The following is a 23,374-nucleotide window of genomic DNA, read 5'->3' as shown; positions in this document are numbered from 1 at the left end:
AGGTGTTGGCACTGCGCCTCATCTCTTGCAAGGGGCTGCACTCAGCCCTGACCCGGAGAGCCCACGGGGACTGGCCAGTCACAAGCACTGTGTAACAAAGACCACAGAGGGGACCTTCTTAGGGGAAACCCTACCCCTTGTTGCACACAGTGTGCCCCTGAGCCCACCAACCAGAGCCCACGCCCACTGCCCCTTCTGCAGAGTGTGAAGTCCAGGAGGGGTGCTGACAGCCCAGCTTCAACCTCTAGAGAAGCTTCCATGCTCCCCAAGCACCAGGCATGTCCCCCGTGTCTCCCCAATGAGCCCTGAGGTCAAGAACACCCTGCTCTGCCTGCTCCGGCCCCCAGCGGCTTCTTCTCTTAGAGTCACAACCTGGGCCCCGCTGAGGGTGCCAGGGCCCAGTATCCCTGAGGGTGCCCACCTCCTTGGGATATTCTTGCAAGTCCAGACTCCAGACTGCCTCCCCTGCCTGGCGGGACCCCGCGCCCCCCCCCCCGCCCCCCGCCCCCAGAAGCCAATTCCTGGGGACTCATCACTTGGTGCACATGGAGGGGCACTAAGTAGGCACAGGTTCCTCCCAGGTTCCTGTGTATAGCGTCACAGGAACACAGGAATAAATAACCAGAGATGTTTCCCTCTTCCTTTTTTTTTTTTTTTTTTTTGCCATTTCCTTCCCTGCAGGACCCAGATAAGAACGTTTGTAAAAGGCAATTTCAACTTGAAAATCACCCAGAGGAGGGTGACAAAAGGGGCTGGAATCTGCCACTAGGGGGCAGCTTGGGCCACACGCAGGGACCAGCCTGAGGCCCGCAGAGGGAAGGACGAGACCCAAGACCACCAGTCCCCCAGGAGAGGCTAGTGAGGGGTCTTCTCCTCCCGGCTCAGCCCAACAGTGCCCGGCCCCAATCGGTACTCAGTGAGGACTTGGGACTGTGCTTTCACGAGAGTCCTGACGGTGGCCAGGTCTTTGGTCCTTTCTAGAGGAAGGAGTGGCTAGCCCCCAGCGTGGCGGACTAGAGAGGGGTCGGCTGCTCGCACCGGTTCCTGGGCCATAGCAAGGTACGTCGTTGGGGACCAGTCCCAGTAACAAGCTCAAAGCTGGGCACTGTGACGTCCCAGGTACCCAAACAAACCTTGGACCAGCGAGGTCGTCGGCCCGGCTGGGGCACCCAGGGTTCCCGCGGCTCCCTCTCCCCCAGGGGGCGCTCAGCGGGGCCCTGGAGCTGGCGGGAGCGGAGAGGGCGCGGGGCGGCCGGGGGCGAGGCCATGCGCCCGCAGAGGGCGGCGCTGCTGCTGGCGCAGCTGCTGGTGCGGATCGAAATCGCCGAGCAGGGTGAGCTCGGGCGGCGAGGGCTGCGGGCGCGAACCGGGGTGAGGGGGGCGGCTGGGGCGCGAGGAGGCAGTGAGGAGCTCACCTCGTCTCCTGCCCGCAGCCCTTCGGGACAAGGACCTGCTGCTTCCAGGTAAGGCGTGCGGGAGGCGCTTCCCCGCGGAGGGCTCGTGGGCCCGAGCGCGAAGGGCGCCTCAGCTTTCCCTCTCCCCGCTCCAGGTTTTCAGAACTCGTCGATGCTCTCATGTAACTGATGGGCCCCGGGGGGCCGGGGGCGGGCAGGATGGGGCGGGCGCCCGCGGGCCACGTGGGGCAGGTCCCCAGCGTTCGACGCTTCCTGAGTGTCACGACCCCAAGACGCGCGGTTCCCCGGGAGCCCCTTCCCTTCCCAGTGGGTGAGGGTGGGCAGGATGAGCCTGCCTCCCGCAGCTCAGCCTGGTGTCTGTGTGTCCATCCCAGGGCCTTGTGGCATCCAGGGCATCCAGGTGCGCGTGGTGGGTGGAAATGAGGCCAAGCTTGGGCGCTGGCCGTGGCAGGGCAGCCTGCGTTGGAATAAAGTCCACAGCTGCGGAGCGAGCCTGGTCAACCGCCGCTGGGCGCTCTCGGCCGCGCACTGCTTTGAAAAGTGAGTCTGGGGGCAGGGGGCCCGCTGACCCCGCGTCCCGGGTCTGTGCCAGGACGCGCGCCCATGTGCCACGTGGCCGCGGCCCTCGAGTGCTCCTGAGCCCTAGGCTGGGCTGCAGCCTGTTCCACACCGGCGCGAGACCCCCAGGGCGCTCCCTGAGGAAACCCTATGCGGTTTTTTCCGGAACATTTGTGTGTCTTGTTCTCTTTCTCGCTTCGTTTGTCCCTACATGGCACCTCCAGCCTCCACCTTCCTCACCCCACCTCCCAGCGGAGGTGTGCCCCCGGGGGAGGAATGAGCTGAGGTAAGTGCTGGACACGAGCCCAGCTGGTGGGGTCAGTGGTTCCCGAAGCTGTGTGGAGCCCAGCCTGTGTGACCCCCGTGAACCTGCTGGTCCCCTTAAGAGGAGGGCCCTGGAGGCGACGGGGTTGAGTGACTGGCCAGGTGAGCTGGCAGGGGAGGCACCCTCCTGCCCCAGGTCCCCAGGTGTGGGACTTTGGTTGGGGCTCGGGGCTCTCCCCGTTTCTACCCTGGCCCCTTTGTGGAAGGAGGACCTGTGTCCGGGATGAGCCGGGCAGTGGCCCTGCAGTCTCAGGAAGCGGCCCCAGGCGGGCTGGGGTGGCCCACCCTCCCTCTGAAGACCCCTGAGGGCTTTCTCCTCCCTTGCCAGGAACAGTTATCCCTCCGAATGGTCAGTCCAGTTTGGGGAACTATCTGCCACACCATCCATTTGGAGCCTGAGGGCCTTCCTGCGTCGATATGGAGTCCAGGATATTATCACATTCCCCCAATTCAGGAAGAATTTTCAGCATGACATCGCCCTGGTGAAGCTCTCCTCCCCGGTTACCTTCAATAAGCACGTCCAGCCCGTCTGCGTCACGTCCTCCTCCTTGGAGTTCAAGAACCGGAATGACTGCTGGGTGACTGGCTGGGGGAACATCGGCGAGAGACAGAGTGAGGCTGGGGACAGACGGGGCGGGGGAGGGGAGCACTGTCCACCAGGCCCTGTGCCGGCCCACACAGCAGCTGCAGGGGCCCCGCCTCGGTCTGTGCCCACACTGCCCTCGCTGTGCCCCCCTCAGCAGTCGGCCCTCACCCCCTCCCCGCCCCCACCACGGAGCAGCGCTTTCTGCACCCACACTCAGCTCCCCCTCCCTTCCGGAGGCTTCGAGCCCGGAGCCAGGGACCAAGGCCCACCTGCCCAGACCTGCAGCCCCAGACTGCAGGGGTGTGCGAGGTTTTGGGGTGCACTTATCAGAAAAGCACTGGGCTTTTTTTTTTTTGGAGATACTGTTCACAAAGCATAAAAATCATCCTTTTAAAGTGTACAATTCAGGGACTTCCCTGGTGGTGGTGGTTAAGACTCTGCCCTTCCACCGCAGGGGGGCATGGGTTCAATCCCTGGCTGGGGAACTGAAATCCCACATACTATGTGGTATGACAAAAAAAAAAAAAAAAAGCATAAAATTCAGAGGGTTGTTTCTTTTTTTTTTTGGATACTCAGAATGGTTCAGGTATCACCACTATCTAATTACGGAACATTTTCATCATCTCAAAATGAAATCCCAGACTTATTAGCCATTACTCCTTATTCCTTGTTGTCCTTGGCCATAGTCCCTGGCAACCACTAATCTGCTTTCTGTCTCTATGGATTTACTTACTCTGGTCACTTCATATGAACACGATCTACAACATATGGTCTTTGGTGCCTAGCTTCTCTCACTCAGCATAACATTTTCAATGTTCACTTTTGTTTTGGCATGTCAGTCCTTCACTCCTTCTTTCTGAGCTATTTCTCATATTAACCATTTTAAAATATATAATTCGAGACTTCCCTGGTGGTCCAGGGGTTAAGATTTCACTTTCCAATGCAGGGGGTGTGGGTTCCATCCCCGGTCAGGGGACTAACATCCCACATGTTGTTGTTCAGTTCCTAAGTCGAGTCCGACTTTGTGACCCCACGGACTGCAGCATGCAGGATCCCACGTGCCTTGCGGCCAAAAAAAACAAAACATAAAACAGAAGTGATGTTGTAACAAATTCAATAAAGATTTTTTAAATGGTCTACATCAAAAATAAAGTCTATAATTCAATGGCATTTCAAACATGCACAGTGCATAACCGTTGACTATCAAGTTCAAAAACATTTTCATCACGCCCAAAGGAAATCCCATAACCATTAAGTAATCACTCCCCATTACAGGCCTCCATCCAGCCCTTAGCAACCACTACCAGCTTTTTGTCTCTATGGATTTATGTGTTCTGGGTGTTTCAAGTAAATAGAATCATCCACTATGTCACCTTTCATGTTTGGCTTCCTTCACTTAGTATAAAGTTTTCAAGATTCATCCATGTTATAGTATATATCAAAACTTCATTCTTTTTTTTACAGCGGAATAATATTCCATTGTATGGATGGACCACAATTTGTTTATTCATTCACTCACTGATGACTATGTCATTCAATCTTTTGGGTATTTGTGTCAATAGTGAAGTGAAGTCGCTCAGTTGTGTCCCACTCTTAGCGACCCCATGGACTGCAGCCTACCAGGCTCCTCCATCCATGGGATTTTCCAGGCAAGAGTACTGGAGTGGATTGCCATTGCCTTCTCCGTCAATATTGTGTCAATATTAGTATACAAATTTGTGCTTAAATACCTCTTTTTGGTTATTTTGTGAATGCATTTAGCAGTGCAATCCTGGATCACATGATAATTCTATTTTAACTTCTTGAGGAGCTGACAGTGTTCCATAGCAGCTGCTCCATTTTATAGTCCCATCAACAATGAGGGTTATAATTTCTTTCCATTCTCCTCCACACTTATTATTTTACAGGTTGCTGTTGTTTGGGGGGAGGGCATCCTAGTGTGTGTGAAGTGGTGTCTCACTGTGGTTTTGATTTGCGGTTCTCTAATGACCAGTGATGTTGAGCATCTTTTCATGTGCTAGTTGGCCATTTGTATATCTTCCTTGGAGTAGTTCCTATTTAAGTACCTTACCTTGGTGTGTTTTTTTTTTTTTTTTTTTTTTTTGGCCACACTACATGACTTGTGGGATCTTAGAGATTGAACCTGGATCCTCAACAGTGAAAGCATGGAGTTGTAACCACTGGACCACCAGGGAATTCCCAATTCATTAAAAAATATATATTTAATTTATTTATTTGGCTGATCCTGATCTTAGTTACTGCACAAGGGATCGTCGATCTTCGTTGCAGCATGAGGGATTTTTTTTTTTTTTAGTTGCTGCATGTGGGAGCTAGTTCTCTGAGAAGGGATAGAGCCTGGGCCTCCTGCATTGGGAGCAGGGAGTCTTAGCCACTGGATCACCAGGGAAGACCCCCAACCCATTTTTAAATTGAGTTGCCTTTGCAGTTGAGTTGTAATAGTTCCTTATGTATTCTGGATACTAGACTCTTTTTAGAGATGTGATCTGCAAATATTTGTTCCTATTTTGTGGGTTTCTTTTTTTTATTTTTTCCCCTTTTTTTCTTTTTCTTTTTTTTTTTAACTGGTTCCTGGGTCTCACTCCATAGATTTAATTGGTCTGGGATGTGGCATGGACACTGGGGTATTTTAAAGCTTCCCAGGTGATTGTAATATGTAGCTAGGGGTGAGACCAGCTGGCTTGTTGGGGTTCATGATGAGCAGAGGGCCAAGTGATGCCAGGAAGGAGGGTTACGATAATCTCCAGGAAACGGATAAAGAGCTAAAGATTTGAAAGTTGAAATGAAGACCTCGCCCAAGTTCTGTCGAACAGGTAGGCTTTAGTGTCTGAAAGTTGTGTTTTGAATCCTCTTACATAACTCGTCAAATTCCTCGAAATAGGGATCATAACCTCCTTCCTCCCAGGTTTCTCCACGTTGTCAGTCCCTGGTGTTGATGCGGAAATAGCACTTCAGATGCAGGGCTGAGCCAAGACTCACGGACCACATCCCTTTTCACTTTCATGATAGTGTCTATTTTTTAAAATATATTTAATTATTTAGTTTTGGCTGCCCTGGGTCTTTGTTGCTGCTCATGGGCTTTCTTTCGTTGCAGTGTGCAGGCTTCTCATTGCAGAGGCTTCTCTTACTGTGGAGCATGGGTTCCAGGGCATGCAGCTTCAGTAGCTGTGGCATGTGACCTCAGTAATTGCGGCTCACAGGCTCAGTGGATGTGGCATGTGGGATCTTCGAGGACCAGGGATCGAACTTGTGTCCCCTGCATTGGCAGGTGGATTCTTAACCACTGAACCACCAGGGAAGTTCATGATAGTGTCTGCTGATGCACAACATTTTTAATTTTGATGAAGTTCAGGTTGCTTTTTTCTTTTGCTGCTTTAACTTTTGATGTCATGTCTAAGAAATCATTTTCAAGTTTAAGGTCATGAAAGTGTACTCTCATGTTTTCTTGAAGAGTTTTAAGTTTGGTTATAGTGCAAGGAGATCCAATCAGTCCATTCTGAAGGAGATCAGCCCTGGGATTTCTTTAGAAGGAATGATGCTAAAGCTGAAACTCCAGTACTTTGGCCACCTCATGCGAAGAGTTGAGTCATTGGAAAAGACTCTGATGCTGGAAGGGATTGGGGGCAAGAGGAGAAGGGGACGACAGAGGATGAGATGGCTGGATGGCATCACTGACTCGATGGACGTGAGTCTGAGTGAACTCCAGGAGCTGTTGATGGACAGGGAAGCCTGGTGTGCTGCGATTCATGGGGTCGCGAAGAGTTGGACATGACTGAGCGACTGATCTGATCTGATAGTGTTAGCTGTTGTTTTGATATGTATGTCTTTGATTCATTTTGAGTTGATCTTTGTCTATAGTGTGAGATAAGGGGTCTGGCTTCATTTTTTGCATTTGGATATCTAGTTGTCTCAGCACCATTTGGTGAAGAGACTGTTCTCTACTCTACTGAATTGTCTTGGCACCCTTGCCAAAAATCAGTTGGCCAAAGAAGAAAGGGTTTGTTTTTTTTCTACACTCAAAATTCTATTCCACTGGTCTGTGTTTCTAGCCGTTTGTCAGGACCCCATTGTTTGATGCCTGTATCTTCCAATTATATTTTGAAATTGAAAAGTGTGTGTTCTCCAACTTGTACTTTTTCAAATATTGGTTTGTTATTTGAGTTCAAAACATCTCTTGATATTTTACATAAATTTTAAAATCAACTTGTCAATTTCCACTCAAAAGACCTTTGGAGTTTGGATAGAGGTTGCATTGAATCTGTAAATTGCTTTAGGAGAGTATTGTCATTGAAATAATATTAAGTCTCCAGTCCATTCACATGAGCTATATTTCCATTTATTTAAATCTTTTTTAATATCTTTCAGCAATCTTGTGTAGTGCTTCTTGTGTACAGATCTTTCATCTCCTCAATTAAATCTATTTCTAACTATTTTATTCTTATTGATGCTATTATATAAATGAATTTTGTTTTCTGATATTGTTTTGGAATTGTTCATTGGCAGTGTATAGAAACATAATTGATTTTTATGTTGATTTCAGATCTGCAGATTCTCCAAGTTTATTAATTCTAGTCCTTTCTTGTGTATTCTTTATGATTTTCTGTATACAAAATCATGTCATTTGTAAATAAAGAGTTTCACTTCTTCCTTTCCAACTTGAATATGTTTTTATTTCTTTTTCTTGCCTAATTTCTCTGACTAGAACTTCCAATAAAATGTTAAGTGGAAGTGGCAAAAAAAACCTGGCATCCTTGTCTTAGGGGGAAAGCTTTCAGTCTTTCACAATTCTGTGTATTAGCTGTGGATGCTTCACATGTGATCATTATCAGGTTAAGAAAGTTCTCTCTATGCTTAGTTTATTGATTGTCTTTATAATGAAAGAGTGTTGGATTTTCCTGCATCAATCAGGATAACCATGTAGGTTTTTTCCTTTGTTCTATTACTATAGTATGCAGTATATTGATTGATTTTTATATATTGGACCCCCCCCCTTGCACTCTTCAGATAAATCTCACTTGGTCATGGTGTTAGAATTCCTTTAATATGAAAGACAGGGAAGCCTGGCGTGCTGTGGTCCAGGGGGTTGCAAAGAGTTGGACATGACTGAGCAACCAAACAACAGCAATGCCACTGGACTCAGTTTGCTAGTATTTTGTTGAGGATTGTTGCGTATATGTTGATCTGTAGTTTCTTTTGTGAGATAGCTTATCTGGGCTTTGTTGTCACAGAACGAGTTAGGAAGTGTTGTTCAAAAAGGCTTGATGTTAATTTCTTTCTATATTTTTAAATAAATATTTATTTACTTGCTTGGCTTGTATGGTCTTAGTTGCAGCATATGGGATCTTAGTTCGAACCCTCATCCTTTGCATTACAAGGCAGATTCTTAACCACTGGACCACCTGGGAAAACCCCTCTTCCTGTGTTTGACAGATGTCACCATTTAGGTCATCTGGCCCAGGACTTTTCCTCATTGGGAGATTTCTGACTACCGACTAAATCTCTTGACCTAGATTTTCTATTTCTTCTTGAATTTGTTTTGGTATTTTGTGTGTTTCTAGGAATTTGTTCACTTCTTCCAGGTTATCTAATTTGTTGCCATACAATTGTTCATAGTACTCACTTACAGTCCTTAAATTTTCTTTAAGATCAGTGATAGTGTCCCCACTTTCATTGTCAGTTTTGTTGATCTTTCAAAGAACACGTGCTCCACTCAATATGTCAGCAAATTTGGAAAACTCAGCAGTGGCCACAGGACTGGAAAAGGTCAGTTTTCATTCCAATCCCAAAGAAAAGTAATGCCAAAGAATGCTCAAATTACTGCACAATTGCACTCATCTCACACGCTAGTAAAGTAATGCTCAAAATTCTCCAAGCCAGGCTTCAGCAATATGTGAACCGTGAACTTCCAGATGTTCAAGCTGGTTTTAGAAAAAGCAGAGGAACCAGAGATCAAATTGCCAACATCCGCTGGATCATGGAAAAAGCAAGAGAGTTCCAGAAAAACATCTATTACTGCTTTCTTGACTATGCCAAAGCCTTTGACTGTGTGGATCACAATAAACTATGGAAAATTCTGAAAGAGATGGAAATACCAGACCACCTGACCTGCCTCTTGAGAAACCTGTACACAGGCCAGGAAGCAACAGTTAGAACTGGACATAGAACAAGAGACTGGTTCCAAATAGGAATAGGAGTACGTCAAGGCTGTATATTGTCACCCTGCTTATTTAACTTCTATGCAGAGTACATCATGAGAAATGCTGGGCTGGAGGAAGCACAAGCTGGAATCAAGATTGCTGGGAGAAATATCAATAACCTCAGATATGCAGATGACACCACCCTTATGGCAGAAAGTGAAGAAGAACTAAAGAGCCTCTTGATAAAAGTGAAAGAAGAGAGTGAAAAAGTTGGCTTAAAGCTCAACATTCAGAAAACTAAGATTATGGCATCTGGTCCCATCACTTCATGAGAAATAGATGGGGAAACAGTGGAAACAGTGGCTGACTTTATTTTTCTGGGCTCCAAAATCTCTGCTGATGGTGATTGCAGCCATGAAATTAAAAGACACTTGCTCCTTAGAAGGAAAGTTATGACCAACCTAGACAGCATATTAAAAAGCAGAGACATTACTTTGTCAACAAAGGTCCATCTAGTCGAGGCTATGGCTTTTCCAGTAGTCATGTATGGATATGAGAGTTGGACTATAAAGAAAGCTGAGTGCAGAAGAATTGATGCTTTTGAACTGTGGTGTTGGAGAAGATTCTTGAGACTCCCATGGACTGCAAGGAGATCCAGCCAGCCCATCCTAAAGGAGATCAGTCCTGGGTGTTCATTGGAGGGATGTTGAAGCTGAAACTCCAATACTTTGGCCACCTGATGCACAGAGATGACTCATTTGAAAAGACCCTGATGCTGGGAAAGATTGAGGGCAGGAGGAGAAGGGGACGACAGAGGATGAGATGGCTGGATGGCATCACCAACTCAATGGACATGAGTTTGAGTGAACTCCGGGAGTTGGTGATGGACAGGGAGGCCTGGCGTGCTGAGGTTCATGGGGTTGCAAAGAGTCGGACACGACTGAGCGACTGAACTGAGCTACATGAGTTTTTGATGTGTTGTGTTTTTATTTCCGTTCATCTCACAGTGCTTTCTAATTTTCCTCATGATTTCCTCTTTGGTTAGGAGTATGTTGTTGAATTTCCACATGGTGAATTTTTCAGTTTTCCTTCTGTTTCTGAAGGAACAGAATTCTAGCCTCAATCAGCTGTTTTCTATGCGGTCAGTCTTTTCTACTTTATTCTAACTCATTTTGTGGTCTGACATCTATCTTGGAGAATGTTTTGTATCCACTTAAAAAGAATGTGTGTTCTGCTCTTCTTTGGGGGGTTTGTTTTGGTCTACTGACTATTCAAGACCTCTTTTTTCTTAGTGGTCTTCTCTTTGATTATTCGTTCCATTAATAAAAGTGGGACATTAAAGTCTCTGCTGTTATTCTAGAACTGTCTGTTTCTCCCAGCAGTTACATCAATTTTGCGTCATGTAGTTTGGGGCTGGTATTAGATATGTAGATATTTATAATTATTTTATCTTGAAGACTTGACACATTTATCAATAGTTAATGTCCTTCTTTGACTCTTATGACATGTTTTGACTCAAAATCTATTTTGTCTAATATTAGTACAGCGACCTCAGCTCTTTTTGGTTACTGTTTGTATGGAATCTCTTTTTCCAACCTTTCACCTTCAACCTATATTTGCATTTGGATCTAAAATTATTGTCTTGTAGACAGGATATGGCATCCCACTCCAGTATTCTTGCCTGGAAAATCCCATGGACAGAGAAGCCCGGCAGCCTACAGTCCATAGGGTCACAAAGAGTCAGACACGATGGAATAACTTCTCACCTCAGAGACATATAGTTGGATCCTTGTTTTTGATCCATTCTGGCAATCTCTGCCTTTTAATTGGTGTTTAATCCACTTAAAGTTAATTTGATAGGAAGAATTTACTGCTTCCTTTATTCTGTTGGTTTTCTATATTTTGTCAGATGTAGAAGATATAGATATTTTGTATCTATATCTTATATCATCCCTATGCCTTATATCTTATTTCTTTTTTTCTTGTTTAATTGATTTTTATTAGTATACTGTATTGATTTTCTTCTCATTTCCTGCTCTGTGTATTTTTTATTTTCTCAGCAGTTGCTCTGGAGATAAGCTAATAACTTAAACTTATAACAGTCTATTTTGAATTAATACCAACTTAGGTTCAATAGTATACAAAAATTCTGTTCCTATACAACGCTATTCTTCTCCTTTAAGTTGTTATTGTCACAGTTTCCATCTTTATATATTGTGTAGTCATTAACAGAGGTTTATAATTATTCTTATGCATTTGTCTTTTAAATTGTATAGGAAAAAAGTTATGAACCAAAATTATAATAATACTGGCTTTTATATTTACCTGTGTAGTTACCTTCACCATTGTTCTCTATTTCTTCCTATGGGTTTAAGTTTCTGTCTACTGTCCTTTCATTTCAGCCTGAAAGGGTCCCTTTTCCATTTCCTGAAGGGCAGGCCTACTATGATGAACAGTCTCAGCATTTATCTGGGAATGTCTTAATCTCGCCTTGATATTTTTGAAAGGTAGTTTTGCCTGATGTTGAATGCTTGGTTGACTGTTTTCTTCTCTTAGCACTTTACATATGTCATCTCACTGCCTCTTGGGCTCCAGGGTGTCTGGAAGGAATTTAGCTGTCAGTCTTGCCAAAGATCCCTTATACTTGATGTGTGTCTTCTCTCTCAACGTTTTTTTTTTTAATAAGATTCTCCCTTTGCCTTTTGATATTTTGATGAAAATGTGTCATGATGTGGATCTCTTTGTGTTTATCCTACTTGGAGTTTGTTCGTCTTCTTGAATGTATAGATTCATGTGTGTGTGCGCGCTCATTCATGTCCGACTCGTTGCTATTCCATGGACTGTAGCCCACCAGGCTCCTCTGTCCGTGGAATTTTCCAGGCAAGAGTACTGGAGTGGGTTGCCGTTTCCTACTCCAAGGGATCTTCCCAGCCCAAGGATTGAACCCACATCTCCTGCACTGGCAGACGGATTCTTTATCACTGAGTCACATCTTTCATCAAATTTGGGAACTCTTCAGCCTGAATCATGCAGCTGTAGTATACTGATTACAAACAAGCTCAGCAGCATCAGCCCCTCCCCACTGTGTAGCCTCAACCAAGATCTCTCCCCACTGGTCCAAGCAGGGCCTGTCATCTGCATGCCACGGAGAGGGAAACTGAATCTGGGGGAGGAGCTGTAACAGCCTCCCCACCCACTGGGTCCTTCTGTGGTCCACCAAGTGCTGGGTGCTGAGCTGGAGCCGAGGAGCCATGTCCCGGGGACTGTGGGTGTCCCGGGAAATCCACTCCCCCGCTTCTTACCCCATTTCCCCAGATGGCAGAGGAGAAGCTAAGGTTGTTTCTTTCTCTCTCCCGCCCTCAACCCCTGGCAGAGCTGCTGCCTCCCTACAATCTCCGGGAAGTGCAGGTCTCCATCATAAACAAATCCAGGTGTTCCTACCTGTTCCAGCAGCCTTTATACCGCAGAAACATCAATCATGACATGATTTGTGCTGGCTCTGAGGATGGCGACGCAGACAGCTGCAAAGTGAGTACCCCTGCCCCACTCCTCCAAATCTTGTTTCTGAGGGCAACCCTCTTGACTCCCTACCAATCCATCCTCAGAATGTATTCATGAGATCACTGTAGACCTCATATCCAGCCTGTAAAACAAACTTCCCGTTTCACATTCATTGTACCTCCTTGGATCCTTATGTGAAATCCAGAGGACAGACTCTGCTCTCAGTCTCTCCTGGGGCCCCTCCTGCCCCGCCCTCAGCCTTGCTCACCCACACTGCTTTCCAGGGTGACTCAGGCGGACCCTTGGTCTGCGAAATGAATGGGCGGTGGATTCAGATTGGAATCGTGAGCTGGGGAGTGGGCTGTGGTAGGCGCAACCGGCCTGGTATCTACACCAATGTCAGTCATTACTTCAGCTGGATCCAGTTGCTGACGGCCCGCAGCACACCCAGGCCAGACCCCTCTCGGTTGCTGCTGCCCCTCGCTCTGCTCTGGACTCTCTTACTCCTGCAGATGGCCTGTGCACACTTGAGTCCATGAGGATGCTGTAGTTACCGCAGCTCCGGGCGCATTCACCAAGGGCTGGGGGCACCCTGGTGGTAGGGTGGCCTGCTGGATCAGGCCCCGTCCCCTTCTGTCCCCTTTGCTAATAAAGTGTGTATATTCAAACTGACACCCTGCAGCACATTCTGTGGCTCCGGGTGGCTTCCTGGACACCCTCATGGTCACCCACGTCCTGTCCACCCCAAGACCACTCCTTAACTCCCAAATCATCATCCACCCAGGTCTGAGTTGCAAACAACAGAACCCTCTTAGGTAGTTCAGTCTGAGAGGACGTTAGGAGCAGCAGGGCAGCTGGGGGCTCGGAGGGCTGGAGTGGGGGTGCTGTGGCGGAAATGCCCCCAGACTCCCCAGTGCTCATACCGTGCACCCCACCACACAGATGCAGACACTCTGGTCTCACCACGGTCCCCAAAGGCTGACCTGGGACCAGGACAAGGGTAGTTCATTTGGGAGGCAATGCCAAGAAGCCCCAGTGAAGAGCAGAGAAACTGAGGCAGAAGGGGCGAGAGCCAATGACATTTGACCCTTGTGGCAGCTGACGCACAGTCTGGCTGGGGCCCCCCGAGAGTTCACAGAGACACACCTCAGCATTGCCTGGGGGACAAAGACCCGGTGTGGCCACTTTTCTCCTGATTCCCTGTGGTTGACGGTTGTCCTGGGGGCATGGAGGCTCTAAGTTCCATCAGGCAGCCTGGGTGGAGGGGGCGGCATCAAGCATGTCTGCCCCACCCCCACTGGGCTCCCAGAACGCAGCCTCAGTGTGGCCAACGGACAGGTCAGCAGGGTTGTCTGGAGCCCCTGGGAACTGCTCGGGCAGATGTGTGTTTTCATGGGACCCACGGGTTCTGTGAGCACAGAAGGTACTAGAAGCTCTGGTCCCGCTAGGGCTGGTCACTGTGGAGAGGCAGGCGGAGGAGTCTGGGAGGGCTGTCCTCATCACCCCTGCTGCCCAAAAGCCACATTGGCTGTGACACCACTTTCATGCCCCTTAGCAGCCCCCAAAGCTGGAGCTTCCCCTTCCCCAACTACTGAACCCACAGGCCGCAGTGAAGACCTGACTCAGCCAAATAAATAAACATTTTTTAATAAAATAAATAATTTTTAAAAATGATGAGGGGCTTCCTTGGTGGCTTGGTGGTACAGAACCTGGCTGCCAATGCAGCAGACATGGGTAGGATCCCTGTTCTGGAAAGATGCCACATGCTGCAGAGCCACTCAGCCTATGCACCGCAACTACTGAGCCCATGCTCCGTAACGAGAGAAGGCCAAGCAGCACGACCAGAGAGTAGCCAGCCCCTGCTCGCCACGACTAGGGAAAGCCCACGCAGCAACGAAGACCCAGCACAGTCAAAAATAAATAAATTTTTTTTAAAAAAATGATGAAACTGAGACCCAGAGAGGTGACAGAATCCTTCAAGTCACCTAGCTCACAATGGCCCATGTCGACCTCAGGCTGTGTGGCGTGCGTGACTCAGAGGGGCCGGCAGGTGCCTGGTGCCTGGTGTCTTTCACTTCTCCCAGGTGGGACTCACCTGCTTTGAGATTTCCACCCTCCGCCATCTGCCCTTAGGAGCAGTCAAAACCTGAGGGCATCCCTGCTCATCTCCCCCAAAGGCCGTCTGGGCTGACCCCACACAGAACACTCACCGGTGTCCCGTGTTACCAGAGGACCACGTGATTTAATGCCTGTGAAGCGGGCCCCAGACCAGCCGCCCTGCGACACTGCCCTGCAGGCCTGCCTGGCAGGGTGTTACGGCCCCTCCTCCAGCAGTAGGCCGAGTAACCTCTGGTGGCCTAGTGCCTGAGTGACAGTCTTGTCCACAGAAATACCGTCTAGCCCAGCCAGGCACACGTTCCCCATAGCATCCTGTTCAGGGCCACTTACCCCAGCCTGGTGCCACAGCACACCCCTCCCTGTGGCCCAGCTCACCCCACACCGTTGTCCCTCCTTGCGTGACTCTGGTTGGTGGTGTCGGCATGGGGTGGGCTCAGGCTACAGCGCTCCCAGAGGGCCTGGGTTGTGCTGGGACATCAGTGGGAAAACACCTGGGTCGCAGGAAGGCCACCCCAACCCCACCTCATTTGCTGCCAGGTCTGCAGGGCGCCTGGGGTCTGGCCAAGAACAGGGTTGGGCACTCATCAGAGATGAGTCCTGCGCTACAGGCGGCAGGCTGGGTGCCGCCATCCTGAAACACACTGGCAGGGCAGCCAGCTCGGGGGCACCTCCCTTACACCTTTGTTGAATGTAACTTTGTTTTCATCTTTGGCTCTTAAAGATTTTGGTGGTAAGCAACAGGATCCCTTAGAACCAGCATGAATGAAGGAGAGTTGGTTTAGAAGGATACAGGGCAGCCCTCTGAGTGCAAGGATGACTGGAATGAGGAGCTCCAACTCTACAGGGCACTCTTCCTCAGTCCAGAAGATTCCAGGCTCTCAGGCTGGCTGAGGGTCCTTGCCTGTGGCCACAGCCGTGGCGTCTCCTGCCCGGGTCCCAACGGTCCTCCTGCAGGGTGAAAAATCTCAGGGAAGGATTCTGATTGGCTGGTCTGGGGTCACATGTCACCTCGACCCATCACTGTTACCTGGGGGCCATGGTGGGATACTGGCCCCGTCTGGGTCATTTGCCCATACCAGGGAGTTGGGGCAGGTCCGGCAGCAGAGAAAGCTGGGGCTGACTCAGCTGTGGCCCCCAGGAGGAGGGTGGTGAGACAGGCAAGCAGATAACATTTGTCCGGGGACCGTTTGTGCAGGGTGACTCTGGGGTAGGCCTGAAGGCATGTGGGCCAGCAGAGGCCTGTGCCTCAGTTTCTCAATCTGAGACAAGGGGCTGGGTTGGGGTGAACCCCTGGGAAGGGGTTCCCTTCCTACTCCCCTCAGGTTTGATCGCCCATTAGTCAACCAGTTCCAGATCCTCCCACCATAAGCCAGTTCCTTGGTGGGAATTTGTTTCAGGGTCCCTGCCCTCAAGTGTCCTCCAGGCCTCCAAATTGCAACAGGTAGACGCCCCCCCAGCTCCCCTACTGGACTGGGCATTCAGCCTTCCAGTGAACCCCCTCTCAAGGTATGGCCCACGTCCCCGGAGACAGCTGTGTGTCCCCAGGGTCCTGGGTCACCCTCTGTCCCACTAGCCTCTCCAGCTACCCCAGCTCTGCCCACTTGGCTCCACTGTAACCAAGGCCTCCAGTGGCGGCTGGATCCAGGGTAACCAAGGACAGCGCCTCAGGGAGGGCGCTGCTTTTATTCTCGTGGCCCTTTTAGAGTGTTTCCATCAGCCGGGCATGGTTCCAGGCTCTTCGAGGGCTAACCTGGTTAATCGTCACGACCTCCCGGGGGGGCGGGTTTTACAGAAGAGGAAACTCTCCCAAGGTCTCGGGGGTGGGAGGGACAACGTTCCACAAACCAGCTCTGGAGCCTGGAGCGTGGGCTTGAGCCTGGTCCTGGAACGTGGACAGTGGAAATCAGGCCCGAGGCCGCCCTCCCTCGCTTTGTGTGGAAAGACTGGGGCTGGTTCGCCACTAGGTCCCCTCATTCGTCTCCTTCACCCTCACCGCCCCCCAGGCCTACTGGCCCTGTCCACTTACTCCCGAACACTCAGTGCCCACTCTGTGCTGGCACTGCTCTTGCCAGTGGGGACTGGATATTTGTGCATGTGCTCAGTCGCTCAGTCGTGTCTGACTCTTCGAGATCCCGTGGACTGTAACCCACCAGGCTCCTCTGTCCCTGGGATTCTCCAGGCAAAAATACTGGGGTGGGTTACCATTTCCTCCTCCAGGGGATCTTCCTGACCCAGGGATGGAACCTGTGTCTCCTGCGTCTCCTTCACTGACAGGCAGGTTCTTTACCACCGAGCCACCTAGGAAGAACATCTGTGAACTTTCCAAAATTTATACGTTGAATCTTTAACCCCAATGACTCTGGAAGTAATTAAATGAAGTCATAGGGTGGACTTATTAGTGTCCCTATAAAAGAGATACCAGGGACTTTCCTGATGGTCCAGTGGTTGGGACTCTGAGCTCCCAATGCAGGGGGCCCAGGTTCGACCCCTGGTCAGGGAACTAGATCCCACATGCCACAACCAAGACCTGTCATAGCCAATAAATAAATAAATAATTTTTTTTTTTTTTAGAAAGAGAGAGAGACCAGGGGACTTCCCTGGCAGTACAGTGGTTAGGACTCCATGCTTCCACTGCTGGGGGCCTAGGTTCAATCCTTGGTCAGGGGACTAAGATCCTGCATGCCACATAGCACAACCAGAAAAGAAAAAAAGACAGCAGCACCTCCCCCCACTATCCCTCATGCCCAGGAGACACAAAGAGAAGGCTATGTGATCATTCAGTGAGATGGCAGGGCAGCCCCCTACAAGCCAAGAGAAGAGGCTCCCATCTGGCCAGTTCCTTGTTCTTGGACGTCCAGCCTCCAGAATGGAACTTATGCCCCCAGTCTGTGGGCTCAGACGGTAAAGAATCTACCTGCCATGCAGGAGACCCAGGTTCAATCCCTGGATTGGGAAGATCCCCTGGAGAAGGCAGTGGCAAACCACTCCAGTATTCTTGCCTGGAGCATTCCATGGACAGACCATGAGGTCGCAAAGAGTTGGACATGCTGAGCGACTGACACCGTGGTGTTCTGTCCTGGCAGCCTGAGCTAAGACAGGGACAGAGACCCAGACCCTGCCTCACAGAGGGGAGACAAACAGGTACGAATCAGATCTCCCCTGTCACACATCACCTCCTCCTGGGACACGGCCAAGGGGGGGGTGTGCTGGACAGGAAGGCCCCCAGGATGGGGAACCAAGTGGATGGCTGCTGGAGTGGGGCACTGACTTGGTAAAAGGAGGTTCCGGAGCCTTTCCAGGAGGTGGGAGCAGTCCAGGCCCCCACCCCCACCCCATCCCATGCATCCCACCCCCCTACTCCACCCTTGCCTGGCTGGACTCAGGCTCCCAGCCCCAGTTCCGTGCACCTTGGCCCAAGCCAGGCTTCCTTCAAGAAACCCAGGTGTCCCTTTCCTGCCACGGCAAAAGCACTGTTCAAAGCATCTTTGTTCAAGGCTGGACTGAGGAAGCCGCAGCCCCGCCCTGACCTCCTTAATTACCTCCTGGCCCCCACCCCGCTCCTGGCTCTTTAAGCCCCCAGATCCTCCCCCAGCCCAGTTAGCAGGGAGGACACCAGCTGCAAGGGTGAGAAAAGAATCCAGGGTCTGTGGAGAACAGGGTTGGGGGGCACCTATCAGGGAAATACAAGATGGGGGAGGGGCTGGGCTCCAGGGCTTGCATGGAGACCTAAGGTGCCCAAATCGTGCAGCACTTGAGGGGGCAGGGGTGGTCCCTGGGGCCTGGGCATAGGGCTTAGAGCCTGGGCCACAGGGCTAGTTCTGGGACCAACCAGGGTCTGAAGGAAGACAAAAGGAGCTCAGGGTGGGTGGGGGGGGCTAGATCCTCCTCTTCTCTTGGCAGGCTCCTGCCAGGCTAGTCCTGGGCAGCACCACCCTTACCGGGCCCAGCCCTGAAGACAGAATGAAGTGGCCTTCCTCCCTCCAGGTCCTGCTCCTACTGCTGCTGGGTGAGTGGGGGCGGGGCTGGGGGTGCTGACCACAGCTGCCCAGCCTTCCTGCTTCCTCTAGAGCACTCTAAGGCATCCTACTCTTTTTTCTGTTTTTGGCTGCACTGGGTCTTCCTTGCTCCTTCCAGGCTTGCTCTAGCTGCCGCACGTGGGCTTCTCACTGCTGTGGCTTCTCTCCTTGCATGTAGGATCTTCCCCGACCAGGGATTGAACCTGTCTCCCAATCCGCACTGGGAGGCGGATTCTTAACCACTGGACCACCAGGGAAGTTCAGGCATCCTATTCTTGGCTCCAGAGCTTCCCCAGAGACTCAGCGGTAGAGTCTGCCTCAATGCAGGAGCCACAGGAGACGCGGGTTCGATCCCTGGGTGAGGCAGATCCCCTGGAGAAGGAAATGGCAACCCACTCCAGCATTCTTGCCCGGAGAATCCCATGAACAGAGACTAGCGGGCTACAGTCCCTGGGGTTGAATAGAGTCGGACACGACTGAAGTGACCTAGCACACCCGCACTACTGGCTCCAAGGATTCAAGCTGTCTCTGTCACTGACCTTGGGCTCTCCGAATCTGGTTGTGCTCGTCTGTGTAATGGGTCTAAGTCCCGACCTCACAGGGCTCCGGGGAGGGTTTAATCCTGGTAGTCCATTGCACAAAAATCTGGCATCAAGTCAGTGCGACATATACATTCCACCCTCCTTCCTAATCTGTGACCGCCCTCCCCGTCACCCCGTTACCTGACACCAGACCCGTAATCCAGTCCCTTCCCTGCTTCCACCTCCAGGAGCAGCCGGGACCCTGGCATATGTAGGTAAGGAAGCCGCGGAAACCCCCTGTGCCTACCCCTCCCTAACCCCGCCCCCACCCGCCTCCCCGGCCCCACCCCTCCCTAACCCCGCCCCACCCGCCTCCCCGGCCCCACCCCTCCATAAACCCGCCCCACCCGCCTCCCCGGCCCCACCCCTCCATAAACCCGCCCCACCCGCCTCCCCGGCCCCACCCGCCTCCCTAACCCCGCCCCCACCCGCCTCCCCGGCCCCCACTGCTCTGCCCACCCCCAGTCCCCTTGTCCTCCCAGCTTGTGGGCAGCCTCGGGTGTCCAGTCGTATCGTGGGCGGCCGGGACGCCAGGGCCGGAGAGTGGCCGTGGCAGGCGAGCATCCAGCACCGCGGGGCGCACGTGTGCGGGGGCTCGCTCATCGCCCCGCAGTGGGTGCTGACGGCCGCACACTGCTTCCCCAGGTCAGCAGGCAGCCGGGCCCCACCGAGGGACGGTCCCCTCCCCCTAGGGCTCCGCGTCGAGGTTTGCCAGGCCGGGGCGGGTGGAGCAAGACCCAGGCAAGGTCTTGGATCCGGGGCTGTAAGTGGCCACGTTTGTACAGACCCCCGGGCGATTGGGCAGGGCCCAGCCCTTGCTCCAGCGTCCCACACCCACCGGGACCCCGCGCCCAGACTTCGCGCAGGTCTCACCTCGGGCTCTGAGAGAGAGGGCGACGGGGACGAGCGCTCCTGGGCTGGAGGGGAAGCTGCCTTAATATTAGACCTAGCGCCCCCGTCACGCAGGAAGGCGCTGCCCGCTGAGTACCGCGTGCGCCTCGGGGCGCTGCACCTGGGTCCCAGCTCGCCCCCTGCTCTCCTGGCGCCCGTGCGGAGGGTGCTGCTGCCCCCGGACTACTCGGAGGACGGGGCCCACGGGGACCTGGCGCTGCTGCTGCTGCGCCGCCCAACGCCCCTGAGCACCCGAGTTCAGCCCGTCTGCCTGCCGGAGCCTGGGGCCCGCCCACCGCCCGGCACACCTTGCTGGGTCACTGGCTGGGGCAGCCTCCGCCCAGGAGGTGAGGCAGAGGGCAGGGCACGGGGGCACTGGGGGAGGGCCAGGGGCTCTCTCCCCAGCTCGCTCTGACCTCCAGGGACCCAGACATCCTCTCTGTAAGGCCAGGGAGCCCTGGGCTGGCAGGTGAGGCTTTTCCCACCCTCTGCGGGCTCTTCCTGCGTGTCCGATTCTTGCAACCCCATGGACTGTAGCCCACCAGACCTCCTCGGTCCATGGGATTCTCCAAGCAAAAATACTGGAATGGGTTGCCATGCCCTCCTCCAGGGGATCTTCCCAACCCAGGGATCAAACTCACATCTCTTAAGTCTCCTACATTGGCAGGTGGGTTCTTTACCACTAGTGCCACCTGAGAAGTCTCTGCCGCCTCTTAGACCTCCCCCTTCTCCTCCAGTGCCACTCCCAGAGTGGCGACCCTTGCAGGGAGTGAGGGTGCCACTGCTGGACGCTCACACCTGTGACCACCTCTACCACCTGGGCACCGACGTGCCCCGGGCAGAACACATAGTGCTGCCGGGGAGCCTGTGCGCTGGCTACGTCGGGGGCCAGAAGGACGCCTGCCAGGTGCGAGACGCTGCCCGGAACGTCTGGAGCCCACGCCCCTGTGGCCAGCACCCTACCTCCTTAGGACCTGGGACCCAGGATGTACCACCTCCAGGCTCAGTGTGCTGAACCCCAACCCAGAGGCACCCCTGAGGGACGGCAGCCTGGGACCCAGAGTCCCTGGGGGGCTGGGACTTAAGCTCTCCTTTCTCCTGCAGGGTGACTCTGGAGGACCCCTGGTCTGCATGAAGTCTGGGCGCTGGGTCCTGGTGGGGGTGGTGAGCTGGGGCAAGGGCTGTGCCCTGCCCAACCGTCCAGGGGTCTATACCAATGTGGCCTCTTACAGCCCCTGGATTCAAGCTCACCTCAACATCTGATGCAGTGACTGACCTGAAGCCAGACTCTGGGGTCCCTCGGCTGCGCCGTCTGTCTGGGGACGGACACATCCCTCACCCTTCTGGACTGAAGGCTCAGAGGCCTGATAAAGCCAAGGAGCCGCCCCTCCATCCATTTGTCTGTCTGTCCCCGGCGTCCTCTGTGGAGCTCACCAAATGCGAGTTGCCAACCCTCCTCCAGGAGCCTCCCATGTGTCTAGGGGTCTCACATTCCCTCTGTTCCCTTCCTGCTCATATTTACCCTCCTGAACTCCAGCCAGGGCACCCAAAGACAGGCAAGTGATTCAGTGCTGGGTCTGGTCTGCATGCCCCTCTTTTCCGGAAGGAGTCAGAGGGATACAAACGGGACCAGAACCCAACACCAAGGAGATGATTGTCCATTGCTAGCTTTGAAGATGGAGGGGCCACGTGGTGAGGAGCTGAGGGCAGCCCCTGGCCGACAGCCAGTAGGGAAAGGAGCACCTTGGCGCGACAGCTGCAAGGGACCAATTCTGGCCAATAACCTGAACAGGCTTGGAAGCCAACAACTCCTCCTGCAGCCTGCAGACCAGAGCCCTGACAGTCTATGCCCTTGGTTTCAGCCTGGTGAGACCCTAAACAGGAACCCGGCTGAGCCCACCCACAGAGCTGTGATGTAATAAATTAGTGTTTAAGCCGCTGTGTTTGTAGTCATCTGCCGTAGCAGTAGAAAACTCGTATTTTGCCCCATTGTAGTGAAGGTGCCCCAGGAGGCAGGTGGCGGCCACCAGACCTGCCCTTCCCATGCATTCAGGAGTCTGGGCCACTTGGCATCATGCCCTCTACCAAGAGGGGCCCCCAGGTAGGCGTGGCCGTAGCTTCTGCTGTCCTTAGGTTTTTCTGCCACTCCCCCATTCCGTGCCCTGGGTGGGTCTGGGGCTTCCCAGCCCAGGACCTCCCTTCCCCACCTGCACCTGGACACTGGCCTATGCCCTTTCAGCTCCCTGACCACCCTCACGTGCTGGCACCTAGTGTCCTCGCCCCTTTCTGCCATCTCACCCCCAGGCCAAGGGTCATCCGTCTGTATAGACAGAGATCAGTTTCTAGAGCAACAGAAGGAACAAGAACCTGAACAAAACCTAGAAACTCCAACCTTCGGAACTGACAGGGGCAAGGGGGGCAGGGGGGCAAGGAAGGCTATCCCTGAAGGGGCAGCCTGGCTGGACGGGGCCAAGTGCGGCTGCCCCACGAAGGCCTGAGCCGTGGCTCCCTCCCTTTTCTTTCTTTTTTTTTTTTCTGCCACTCTGTGTGTCTTATGGGATCTTAGTTCCCCAACCAGGGATTGAACCCATGCCCTCTGCGGTGAAAGTACTGAGTCCCTACCACTGGACTGCCAGGGAACTCCCCCTCCTTTTTTTTCATTTTCTCCCAGGGGAAAAAGTGACTGCAGCATGTGGTCCCTGCTGGGCCAGACCTGGCTGGGACAGAGGGTGGGTCTGTGAACAGCAAGGGAGCTCCAGGCTGCCGCCTCCCCTCTAGGCTGCCCATCAGGGGCAGAGGTTGGCTGTAGCAGGCCAGGCAAAAGGCTGTGAGCACATCGCAGTGGGGTCCTAGTAGCCCTGGCTGGGCAATGCTGGCTGTCCTCCCATCCTGCCCTCAGCCTGGGGCCCACCAAGAGAACATCCTCAAGACGCCACCCAAGGCATTGAGACCAGAACAAGCCAGGGACTGAGAGCCAGGATGCCTCAGTCTTGGGCCTGCCACGATCAAAGTAATGGGTCCCCATTCAGAGCTCAGTGTTTCTTATATATATAATTTATTTCTGTATAATTTATATATTTTATTTATTTATTTAAATTTTGGCTGTGGTGGGCGTTCATTGCTGTACAGTCTTTCTCTGGTTGCGGTACTTGAGCTTCCCCTTGCGGTGGCTTCTCTTGTTGCAGAGATGGGTTCTAGGGCACAGTTGTGGCTCTCGGGATCTAGAGAG

At 52.4% G+C, this 23,374-nt stretch overlaps 1 protein-coding gene across 1 annotated transcript; it reads left to right on the top strand.

The window, feature by feature from the left end:
• The first annotated feature begins 1,150 nt into the window (after window positions 1-1,150).
• PRSS33 (serine protease 33) lies at window positions 1,151-22,084 on the top strand. Its single transcript, XM_044935844.2, has 11 exons — window positions 1,151-1,333; window positions 1,434-1,463; window positions 1,550-1,576; window positions 1,790-1,955; window positions 2,626-2,909; window positions 12,412-12,566; window positions 18,558-18,663; window positions 19,443-19,899; window positions 20,221-20,492; window positions 20,883-21,052; window positions 21,250-22,084. The coding sequence occupies exons 1-11, from the start codon at window positions 1,267-1,269 to the stop codon at window positions 21,406-21,408; spliced, it is 1,893 nt and encodes a 630-aa protein (XP_044791779.2). The 5' UTR covers window positions 1,151-1,266; the 3' UTR covers window positions 21,409-22,084.
• Window positions 22,085-23,374: the final 1,290 nt, after the last annotated feature.

This window comes from Bubalus bubalis, chromosome 24 (assembly GCF_019923935.1).
Source record: "Bubalus bubalis isolate 160015118507 breed Murrah chromosome 24, NDDB_SH_1, whole genome shotgun sequence".
Classification (NCBI taxonomy): Eukaryota; Metazoa; Chordata; class Mammalia; order Artiodactyla; family Bovidae; genus Bubalus; species Bubalus bubalis.
The sequence above is the reverse complement of the archived record's forward strand: the minus strand, read 5'-3'. Positions and strand labels throughout refer to the sequence as shown.

Bases quoted from the DNA above. Each gene is read 5' to 3' on its own strand.
- PRSS33 (XM_044935844.2), top strand. From the start codon at position 1,267: ATGCGCCCGCAGAGGGCGGCGCTGCTGCTGGCGCAGCTGCTGGTGCGG. The intron at 1,956-2,625 runs GTGAGTCTGGGG...CTCCCTTGCCAG, and splicing joins GCCGCGCACTGCTTTGAAAA to GAACAGTTATCCCTCCGAAT. The intron at 18,664-19,442 runs GTGAGTGGGGGC...TTCCACCTCCAG, and splicing joins CCTGCTCCTACTGCTGCTGG to GAGCAGCCGGGACCCTGGCA.